At 32.9% G+C, this 11,796-nt stretch overlaps 1 protein-coding gene across 1 annotated transcript; it reads left to right on the top strand.

Annotated features, from left to right (window-relative positions):
* Nucleotides 1-2,863: 2,863 nt before the first annotated feature.
* On the top strand, nt 2,864-9,899 carry LOC109181645. The gene is made up of 9 exons (XM_019331507.1): nt 2,864-3,047; nt 3,330-3,413; nt 3,654-3,690; nt 3,767-3,851; nt 6,508-6,578; nt 6,932-7,050; nt 8,358-8,413; nt 8,514-8,581; nt 8,679-9,899. The coding sequence occupies exons 1-7, from the start codon at nt 2,944-2,946 to the stop codon at nt 8,383-8,385; spliced, it is 528 nt and encodes a 175-aa protein (XP_019187052.1). The 5' UTR covers nt 2,864-2,943; the 3' UTR covers nt 8,386-8,413; nt 8,514-8,581; nt 8,679-9,899.
* Nucleotides 9,900-11,796: the final 1,897 nt, after the last annotated feature.

The following is an 11,796-nucleotide window of genomic DNA, read 5'->3' as shown; positions in this document are numbered from 1 at the left end:
TCTCATCTTTAAGTTCATTATTGTCATCACTATCCAATCATTTACTTCCCTATTTTATTCAACAAAGAAATTATTGGTTTGGAAAATCTAATCAAATTATCAAAATGTTGACTTAGTAATACAAAGTTTTAAGTTTGATTCTAATGGGAGCGATCTATTGATCTTATTGTCTCCGATTAACTATAGATAACCTAGGTTGGTTTACCTGATTGTGATCCTTTACCTGCTAAGGTCACAAGATAGGATTTACGTACTCTTTATCGACTAATGTTACAAGGCGAGTTAGCCCGTGCACATCTTTGAATAGTGGTTACGGGTATGTCTAGTCACCTAAAAAAAATTATTGATAATGTCACACCGTGTGAAAGTATCATATGATTCTAGCTAGTCAATCTAGTCATCTAGTGGTTAAATTTTTTTAAAAATAAATAAATTATTTTTAATATAGTTATAATCTTCTTTTTAAAATTTTGGTGAAAGTAATAATTAATATATGTTTCAACATTCGACTAATATTAAAGCTCAATTATTCAAAATATTTTTTACTGTGTCAATAAACCAACCTAGAGTTCACTTCTCAATATAAACATTTTAAATTTTTATTATCTTTTAAAGGTATCCGATGTGATAAGATTCTAATTGGGATGACACATTGACAATGACATGATTTTATATATACATGGATGATTATTATTGGTCTAAAGATATCATATTATATGTTATATTGTACTCCCTAGAAAGTTATTAACTTGATAATAATATATAACTATACAAATATGCCACTTGCAATAATGTAAGTTAACTAAAACATACAGCAGATGAAATAGTATATATACCATATGGCATCTGTATATCTCACATTCTCACTATCCCAGTGATCAATGGACTAGAATTCTGGGTTTGTCTGTTTAAGGATGAATAATCTACGTACTATTAGATAATATTGTTGTTTGTCTGTTTTGAGGATGGAATTGACTAAATGGTTACTATATTTTGACTTATTGGGCCATAGTCAAGCTTAATTCTACTTCATTACCTAGCTTAATTATATTATTTAATTGATAAATTAACCAAAATATGATACTAGCGGCCAATGAATGAATAGAGTTGACTAGAGCAACATGGGTGAAAGTGGTTTTTTTTTATACATTGTTTCTTAATTTAAAAGTGTTTGAGGAGGTAAATTGTAAGTAGCCTAAGTAGCATTCAATTAGTTCATGCCGTTGACTAGCTTTGTGTACAAGTGATTCATTTCTATACTTCGACTAACTTGGTTAGGTCAACCTCCAATTTAGATGGCCCAATGGCCCAAACTCTAGCATGGAGAGCCCTAGCTCCAAAATGTTATTGGTGGGAGTCAAGCCCTGTCACTATTGTTAGAGTGCTAACTTTAGGTCAGGTGCTCAATCACTTGAATTGTCAGGTCAATAGGAGGGGACAGAGAGAGAGTAAATAGGCGAACACGCTAGACGTGACGTGCACCGATTTTTTCTTAATTTTCTCAAAAATCGTGCAATAATTTTTATTTTTATTCTAACAAAAGAACCTTTGAATTATCTCTCCTCTTACCCCTCTCTCTCTCTTCCAAATCAACATATTTGCCTCAGGGGGCAACCCTCTACCAAGTTGGTCGAACAATTGACTTGATAATTATAAGGTCCAAAGTTCGACTCCATGTGGAAGTTGTTTATTGGACTTCTTGATTTGAGCCAATCAGTTATGAGTAACCTATGTTGTTTACTTTTTTCTTATTTTTTGTCAATCGTGGTCACAAAACAGACTACCGTTGTAAGCTTTCTCGTAAATCAAGCATATTTGCCTCAATGGGGATGTCCTTAGGTGCCTTGGGCAATATAATAATGAATGTTATTATAATAACTCATCAATTTGGAGTAATTTTGGATGATTTACTTTTGTACATGTGTGTCATGTTAAAAGGTTTGGCCTAGTGCGTAAATAAAAAGAATTTTAGTATCAAATTAGATGATAAAAGATTTTGATGAAAAGAATTGGTCCTTAGCCCGTAACTTTATACATTAATTTTTATGTAACATAATTTCATTATGATATTATATGTTGTTAATGATTAATGAATTTTTCGTTTAATGAATTTTTTTGAGAGGTTCGTTTAATGAATTTAATTAATTAAACTATAATGTGTGAGATGACAATTTTTTGAAGGACCACTTTAATAATATAATAGTACTAATTAAAGGCAACTTAAATACAATTAATAGAGGGGCCAATATATGAATGCCTCCATTTTCACAAGGGACCATTAGACATTTATGCTAGGACAACCGGTCACTAACATAGCCAATATAATATGGCTAAATTACTATAAAATCTTTCAAAATGGATACTGCGTAAGAGAATTTGTCTAAGTTCAAATTAGAAATGGCCAAGTGTTAAGTTAAGAAGACTCCATTAATTTTTTTTTTAATTTTAATTTTAATTTTTTTGTATACAAAGTATCATTAGGTGGTTGTGGTCTTGTGGATATTTAAACATCTATAAATTTAAAATATTAGACTTGATAATTTGTAAAGCAATGCGTTAGGAAGACATACAAATAATAAGTTAGTGTTTATCATCATTAATAAATTAGTCTTTATTAATTCATTAAAATTAATATTTTAACGGATCAACTTATTAATATTAACATTAAATACGCTATTTACATATTATGTTATCATTTTATAAATATTTTGATATGTTATGAAGTAAATATTTTTACTATTTTGTTGATTTAATTGTAGACTTAATAAAAAAAAAATTCTAAAGTTTTATTTTCTAATAAATATTAACATGACCAATTGTTGTTTATCCTTTTTCACTACAACCGCACCCACCCCCGCCTTTTCTAACGTTTCCAGAAATTTCTTTTTTAATTTTTAACTGCAGAATCACAGTACTGTTAGTCTGTTACTTGGAGTGTAGTCGATGGAGAGCGATGGAGCTTACAGATGCCGTACCGCATGTCGCCGCAGACGCACCTCCACCTCCTGCGGTGGCGCAAGGCCGCCGACTAGAAATTCTCTGATCGGGTGAGCGTTTCGGCCGTCTCTCTCGCGTTCCTCTGCTCAATTCATGCGGTTCTCGGCAGTTTATCCAGGTCCTCCTTTCTATATAGTCTATACACACATAAATACATATATGCAACTGTGTATTCATGAATTCAATTACTAATGAAATGTCAATACTGAGACGATTTTGATTGTTATTATTTGAATGAATCGTGTTTCTATTGTGTAAACTAACTATACGAGATAGCTTTTACTCCTTCGTGATTAACTCTGTAGTTTGCTTTACAAATATTTGGAGAATAGGTGGAGTGGCCGCATTTCCAGCATCAAATTCACTGTGGAGGCGAAACGTAACTGTCATGATGACGACGATAATGGCATTACATTGTGAGACGAATTTTGAATTTAAATTCTAAAATGCGTTGGGATTTTTTGTTGCTTTGCTAGTTGTTTATGTATATATTGACGTAATAATGGCCTACTAAAATGGAACTTCCCGTGAGGTATTTGGTTTGGTAGATCTTCTCACCATGACAATGATTTCTATTTATTTATATTATAATTTTATAATTAGTAGATATGCCATTGTCTTTTGTTTCTGAAAAGTATGAATATGATAATCTGTAGGATGGAGTGGTCCTCATATTTGGAAAAGTTTGAAAGGGTATGTATGCTTTTGGACTGGTGCAATCTTTTGCTTGATCCAGCTGACATCCTTGATTGAAAATCTATGACTCCAGAATAGTAAACTCCAAGGGCAGAGATCAATAAGAATGAAATCAAGATTCCAGATAGACATAAAAAGCTTATGGTTTGCTGACCAAGGTAAGAAAACTCTGAAGGATTAATAATTATATAAAGGGCCCTAGCACTATAGGACCAAGGTAAGTTTTCTCAATTGATTGGATGGTTCAGGTATCGCATGAATTTTATTAATTAATCATGCATTTGACTATGAGGTTTATATTATTCTTTCACATTGGACCTTACGTGGGATGATAACCTTGGATTGGATTTTATAGTATATAGTTTTCATTTTGCAATACATAATTTTCAGGTCACATTTCATAGTGATGGCTCTTAAGTACTATATTGTTGTAAATATGTGGTCCTGTATTTTGAGGACAAGTTCGTTTTAAGCATTGATTGAGAGATCTGTACGATGTTTGTACAAACTGCTTATTATAGCTTAGCAAAGAGGTTAAATTTAGCGTAAAGCATTTTGTTTTCTTCTGTACTGATGTTTTAGGCACTAACCAAAAGGGATCTTTCTGTTGGAGTGGAATCAGGAAACGAGGTGGTCCTGCTCACCTTTATGTGTTTTATTCGGTGATGTCTTGTGTTAAAGTCACGTTCATTGAGATAGAACTAAGATGAGCATGTATAAAGAATGAAGAATTATTGAAATGAAAATTAGTATGTACAGGAATGGAATTGCAATTTTTTTCCATGCTTAAGTTTCAACTATAGTTGTAATTCCACTCCTAATATTTTATTAAAGTGTACATGTAAGTGATAATAAGGTAGAGCTTAGGACAATATAACCCAAATCCTCCAGCTCATATTATGTGTTTTCAAATTTTCTTTGTACTAATAGCATTCAATTTTGTGGTTTATTTGCTTGTTGGATAGGTAAAGTGTATTAGCGGTCCTATGTTGGAAATTGTATTGTCCAATTAATTAATTGCGCAAAATGGAGTATTATCAGTTTATGTGTATATGCATTTCTAATTTGCAACTCTTATCAGATGGATCAGGCAATTTATTCTCTTTAATTAGCATGAAATGTTTTTAATTTTACCTGTCACTAAATCTATGAGCCTATGTGATTGAAGCTAATTTAGCTAAATGCTAGTTGATGCTATGTGACTCAATGCTTATTATGCTGTCTTCTCAAAAGCAACATCTGGTTATACAGAGACAGGCTTAATAAGAAAAAAAAAAATTGCTAACTTGCTATTAGTGAGGTTCTAATGTTCTATTGAAAGCAATTGGTACAACTACTCAGTCCATGGGTCTTTGTTTAATGGAATGAATTACCAGAAACCTAAGAAGGGGTACACAGGTTTAAAAATTAAATAAATAAAAGGTGTGTTCAAAGCGAAATATCTACAGAGAAAACTAGAAAACTAAAGACACATTATTTCTGGAAGAGTAGAGAGAGGCAAATAAATAACTACTTGAAGAATATAATATGTTGACTGTAATTTGCAAGTTTCTCTATATCTTTCTTTAGAAAATATCAGTCTCTCATTTGCACTTCCATTTTGAGCGAACTAATTTATCAAAGTAAATTTACTTACTAATGACAGGCTTTGTAAATTGATAGTCCATATTTCAGTTATTAGAATGATAGGAAATGGTTTCCTCAAATTTGCCCAAGTGACATTCCTTCTGTCATTGATGCCTTTGACCAGCAATGGAGAACAAAGCAATTTTTGGACCTTTGTTATTATGATTGTTCAGCAGAAAATAGGGTAAGCACGTCCTATGCTTTGTAAATGTGTGTTGTGTGTTTAAAATAGATACCATTATAATAATTATGACACCTTGGTTTCTTTTTGAAACTGCCTGCTACAGCTTTATCTTATCAATGTGCATGCTAAATTTTGTGTGCACCACTATGCTGTGCATGTTTATGCCCTCAACATGTAACTTTGTATGGCATTGGAATTGCTTAATCTCATACTTTGTTTACTGCATAACTCTAAACTTTTCATATGCCTTGATATTATGCAGTAGTTGTTGGAAGAAAGGAGTGTGTCATTAAGGTCTCATTATGTCAAACTCATGTGAGGAGCAAACATATATGTGGTTGAAGTGTTGGATCGTATTTTTTATGAAATTACTTTTCTAATGCATAGTTCCCAAAATGCCCTGAACATTTGCTCTCTTAGAAAGCTTTTGAATGCAGTTACTGGATTCCAATCTCACATATGTCTAAAAATGAATGAAATTGATCTGTCTATATTGAATTTCATGAGTATGTTTTCTTTGATCTTAACTGGAGACTTTTAGATATCAGAATTGATGTATATAAATCATGAAGAATTTAGGGCTTGTTACTGAGGTGTTTAAATGAACATTATATTTTGTAGTATGTTTCACTCTCTATGCTGGTTTGATGGGATATTCTCTTCAAAGAAGAGATTCCAAATATTTTATTTTGAAAATCTAAGAATTTTAGGCTGACTCCTTAATAATGTGAAATTACTGTGAACTTCTAACAAAAAGGATTTCAATATCCTTGTAATTTGTGTGTTCTGCTGGTGAACTAAGAAAATTTATAGTCTAGTTGGAGGTTTTCTTTACCTGGTTCAGCTGGACATTATATTTCTTAAATTGCTGCAGCAGGCATCCCTATTTTGATTGGCCAATTTGCGTAATATTGTGATAATAATGTGCTCAGCATGTAGTTCTCAAGATTCTCTCCTTTCACAAATATCACACCCTTATCTGAGGAATGGTTGAATTATTTCAGTGTGGCAGATTTGGAAACCTCTTGTGACCTCTATACTTTGGCTCCAGTGCATTTATTACAACCACTGCAAGGTAGAATCTATACACAAAATATGGGGAAGAATTCCCCAACATTTTGTGAAGCTTTCTTATATTTGTTCACTTTTAGGTTCTTGAGTTATTCTTGTTCAAGCTCTTAGTGAACTCCTTTGTGATAAAACATTCCTGGAGGCACCCTACTAGCTGCAGAACAAACATATCATTCTCTCTCTGATAGGATCAGTGAAAATGTGCGGTAGGTTTCCACATATTTTAGATATAACTGGGAAAATAAAGATGTGTTGCTGAAAATTCTTATATTAAGTTGATTGTATCCTGAGTTGATCACTTTTTTTGCACTGGAAAATATGCTTAAAGATGGTGTCATTAACATGTTGTGACATCAGGATAGGGCAGCTGAGAGTCAGTTAAGCTTAAAAGCTTTCCACACTTCTACCTGTCCTTGCAAGAAGAAAAACAGTGTATTGCATAAAGAGAACTGTCATTTGTCTGCCACAGTCATCAGGTATCTTTTACTGTCCTTGAATTAGCTGCACAAATGCCCCAATATATCTGGTCGTCTTCCAGCTAAATACTTGTGAAGTTGCTTTTCCTGAACTTTTGTGGTAAAAATATATATATATATATATATATATATATATATAAAAGAAGAAGAAGAAAAAGCATAGCTGCTAACCATCCCCTTAATGTAATAGTATTTACTCATATCCTCACAATATATGGCATAAACTGACCATTGACTGATTGACATATGATAAATGAAATAGTGTTTGTTGATCCGTGAATTCAGTCCTGAGCACAATGGTGATGTCTTTCCAGGCACATTTGATCATGTTAACTGGAAATGCACACTGTTGATCTTTTCTCATCTTCTTTATGGGGTCTGAAACCAAAGGAGTGACAGGCGGGGTTGTTAAAATATTGTATCAATTTCAATCCCATGACTACAGTATCAATTTTAATGATGATGCAGTTGATGCCTGTCCTAACTGCATCTTTTTCCATAATAAAGGTACATATGTCAGATCTTAATATTTTCTTTCTGCCATATTATTCAGTACAAAATCTTGAGTTTTTTTTCTACTTATTGAAATTTCTTTCTTATTCTTCATTCTTGTCTGAAATCCTGGATATATGAAACATTTAGTTCGTAACTGATCAGGGTTTATGGAAAGCAGTTGTATGATTCTTGCATAAAACTTTATGCAGTCATGGAGATTTCTTATATTGTTTTCTTTTTAAAGCTAAATATTGTCATGCTCTAACATTTATAAACGAATGGTACTTTCTGAGGAAGAATACAAGCAAATATCAGTTTTTTTGCTAAACAAATTGCTATTGGCTAGAACATCAAAATACTAGTTGAAGAATCAACCGGCCAACTGTTGATCGAATGCTCTTGGGCAAAAAGTATTGGAGTAAAAATTACTAGTACTGTAGTTGCAAGTTGACTTATCTAGTTCTAGAAGGATTCCTTATGTTGTACATGTCTGCCATCATATATTCTCATTATTCACTGAGAGAAATGACTCAACAAATTACTGTTGGTACCTTGATTTGCAGTTAAAACTAACCTCCTCTCCATGTGCTCCTAGTCCGCGGTTTTTTTTTTTAAATACTCATGATTCTATACAAGGTAGTATTTGTTCTATATTTTCTTAAATATTTTTCAGCCCAAAGAATCTAAGCCCCCACCACCGGGTTCGAATCTATGACCATCCATTTGGAATGGTAACCGGGATGCCATCACACTACATGGTAGTTGGCCTAGTCCACAGATAACTACAATCTTAACCATATATTTTATTGCAGGTTATGCTTTGGTTTGCTACAATTTTAATCACCAGCTTGACTGCTTGAGACAGTTGGTAAGCAGACTATTAATGTAATTGAATGATTGAAGTATCGACTCTGGTAGGGATACATCAATAAGATTTTGGCAAGGTCCAAAAGAACGCAATAACCCAGGAATCATGTTGGAGAGCAAAATGATAAGTGTGCAGGATCATTGTGGATTTTGGATACGTAGAAATGGGGTAAGCGTGCAACCTTGAACTCCCAAGTCAAAAAAGACATGAAGTAGAAGTGTAGACTTTCAGATTTTGACTATATATTTCTTGAATCTCTTGCCAGAGGAGAAGCTTCGACTTGAAAAGTGCGACTTCGGCCTGGAATAATGTAAAAGAGTTCAGTGGCATGCATTGACATTCTGGGAACTTTTGAACGTCAATCCCGCCTTCAATTTGTGAACTGGTTGGTAAGGTGATTCCTCGTAGTACTAATCAAATTGTAGAGCTGGAACCCATTCACCCACTTTAGCAGACAGTGTCACTGCACCCCACAGGCCACAGCCCACAGGGCGAAATTGATAAATTTTACATCGTGAAGCGCATTACTTTAAACCATATGTCATAGGATTATGGAAATTTTTAAATATGTAAAATATAATTCAAAAATAAAATGAACATTGTTGAATTTTAAAGAAAGAAACAGTGGTAATTAAAAGAAAAAGAAAAAGAAAAAGAAAGGTACTAAATTTGAAGCATTAGGTGCGAAAGAATAAAAGAAGTTCGGATTTAGACTTTGTAAAAGGTGATATGATTAAGTAGGAGTAGAGTCATTTTCATTAGGTGCAAAAATCATTTGAAGCATTTGGACAAATTATTAATCATCATTCCTTTCCATTTGATGAGTAAGAGGTCATAGTGCGTCGGTATATAGCTGTGAGCATATCAATTCTTTTAGAGAAAGAGAACTTATTAACTCGACATTGTAAAGTTTTGTCCTAAATATATTTTTAATTTGAATGGGTCTATAAATACTAATGTTGTTCTAAAAGTTATAAGTTGGTAATACTCGACCACAAGATTTTGAACATAATATATCTATTCTGAATACACCACAAAATCAGGTTATTTTTTTTCTTTTAAATCATAAAATCATAATCTAGTCTTGATGATAAATTGATAATCCTCAGTGCATAATGCATGCAGCAGGAAATAAATTGTGAGACTATAATGATGCCATTTTCACCTTCTCTGTCTATAAATGTGCTCTCTTGAAAAAAGAAGTATTTCAGTTGTGTTGGCAAGCAACTTTGTTGTTTAATGTTTGTTACTTAAAGCAAGATCCCTGCACTCTTCTCTTTTTTAAAGTTCTAAACCTCATGGAAATAATATAAAGGAGGTGATTGAAGTTGACATTTTTCCTGCTCTGATTCAACTTGCAGTAGTTGAATCTCTTTCTTTTCTTTTCTTTTCAATATCAAAGTATAACACCAAGAGAATAATAGCATTTTGTCTTATCAAATAATGGACGAAAAAAAAAAAACAAAAAAAAAACAAAAAAAAAAAAGAAGAAGAAGAAGAAGAAGAAGAAGAAGAAGAGAGAGTAAAGTAAAAGAGGGAGTTGGGATTTAAATATAATTTTACACTTGAATTCTTTCGATGTATATATGATATAAGCTTAGAAATATTCTTTTTTAAATATTATGATATATTTAATTTTCCTTAATATTACCAATGTCAATTGTTATACTATGGTTCATTGTTTACATTGTAATGTAAATTGGTGACATACAAGTTCAATTTTACTTTACTACATATTCATTTTTAGTAGAGTTCAGTATGTTTTGATACATGTATCAGTGATTCACTTTACAATTATTCATGGTATAATTTGTCTACTAATCCTTGTAGTATTTAATACAACAAAAAGTTTTCAAATGTGTGTTTTATTGATTCCCCATTCTCAAAGCTGAAAGGGAGGGAGTGCTAGTGGTACCTTTTAACGTTAGAAGTCCCCTCAGTGAAAACAAAAGGTTAAAGAGGACGCGTTTCTATTCCATTCCCTGCCCTGCTGCTTTTGTGTGTGTGTGTGTACAGTGTAATCAATTCAATTGCATGCTGGATGGAGTGGAGAAACAGCAATCATTCCTGTCTTCATGCCCTATGTCTCAGATTGCACATTCTCTTGCCTCCTCCGCCAATCATTCCCCTCTCTTCCCTTTTTCAAATCTCTTTAATAATAACAGCATGCAACAGTGAAAGCAGGCTAGTCTTTTCCAACCTATATGTATGCTACAACTTTTTTTTTTTTTTTTTTTTTAAACGTTGTCCCTAGATACAATCGAATTGGACTTGGTCAAATTAATCTTATTTCACGGTTTCATCTCTTTTGTAATCTACGGAGTATAATTTAAGCATACACTGAGAATGTAATTTTATTTTAATTTGAAAATAATGTTTAGAGTCCTAAGATATTCTTCTATCTAACTTTACATTTAACAAATTATTTTTTAGTGTTTGAAAGTATACTTAATAAGCTCTTGAGATGGGAATATATTTATATAGTGATGCATGCATGGTTGACAAATATGTTTTTAGAGACAATCCTTACCTCTTGGATAGCAACTATTTAATGAACCATCATCGTTTTCTATGACATATTATTACTCCATTTAATTTTTAGGATCTATTTATGGTCTTTGTGATTTAAATTGGTTACCTATAACCAAGGTTGCAAAAATCGCTAGGCGGTTGGGGACCGCCTAGGGTGCCTAGAGCGCCTAGGCGGGCGCCTAGAGCGATTAATCGGCGCCTAGAGCGCCTAGGCGGGCGCCTAAGGCGCCTAGGTGGCCGACCGCTTAGCGCCTAGGCGCCGATTAATCGCCGCCTAGGCACGATTTTTGCAACATTGCCTATAGCAAGTGGCAGCCTATGTTTGTTTTGGTCCTTGGTGGGAGTCATAAGATAAACTCCATCCACTTTGAGGGGTAATTTAGGTTTTATGATAAATCAAACATTACTCCATTTAATTACCCACACTATAGTGAAAGTATCTCTCAATTTGAGAAAACAAATACACCCACCAAACGTTTTTGTTTCTTTCTGGTTCTTAAAAATAAATTTAAAAAATAAAAGCAAAAGAGATAAAGAACAAGTGGGCTCAAAGGGAAAAAGGGGCAATGTGTCCTTTTAGAGAGCTAAACCAAAATCCATATAAAGAACGGAATAAGATAAGGTTTTGTATAAATTAAGAAATTTAATTTATTGATTGAAAAATCAAGTAAGGTGAATCATAATTTTTGAATGTTACTGACTCTATTACAATGTAATATCTTCATAACTACTTTCTCAACTTACTGAAACACAAAGAATTTACAGAGGCTCGAAATCACAACCACTCATATGAGAGTCTAAACAGGATGTCATTAGATGACAAGATCTTGGAGATTGTAGACTCTGATATA

This window comes from Ipomoea nil, unplaced genomic scaffold (assembly GCF_001879475.1).
Source record: "Ipomoea nil cultivar Tokyo-kokei standard unplaced genomic scaffold, Asagao_1.1 scaffold1043, whole genome shotgun sequence".
NCBI classification, from domain to species: Eukaryota; Viridiplantae; Streptophyta; class Magnoliopsida; order Solanales; family Convolvulaceae; genus Ipomoea; species Ipomoea nil.
The sequence above is the reverse complement of the archived record's forward strand: the minus strand, read 5'-3'. Positions and strand labels throughout refer to the sequence as shown.

Coding starts and splice junctions, on each gene's coding strand:
- LOC109181645 (XM_019331507.1), top strand. CDS start 2,944: ATGGAGAGCGATGGAGCTTACAGATGCCGTACCGCATGTCGCCGCAGA. Junction 3,048..3,329: donor ACTAGAAATTCTCTGATCGG/GTGAGCGTTTCG, acceptor TTTGGAGAATAG/GTGGAGTGGCCGCATTTCCA. Junction 3,691..3,766: donor ATTTGGAAAAGTTTGAAAGG/GTATGTATGCTT, acceptor CTATGACTCCAG/AATAGTAAACTCCAAGGGCA.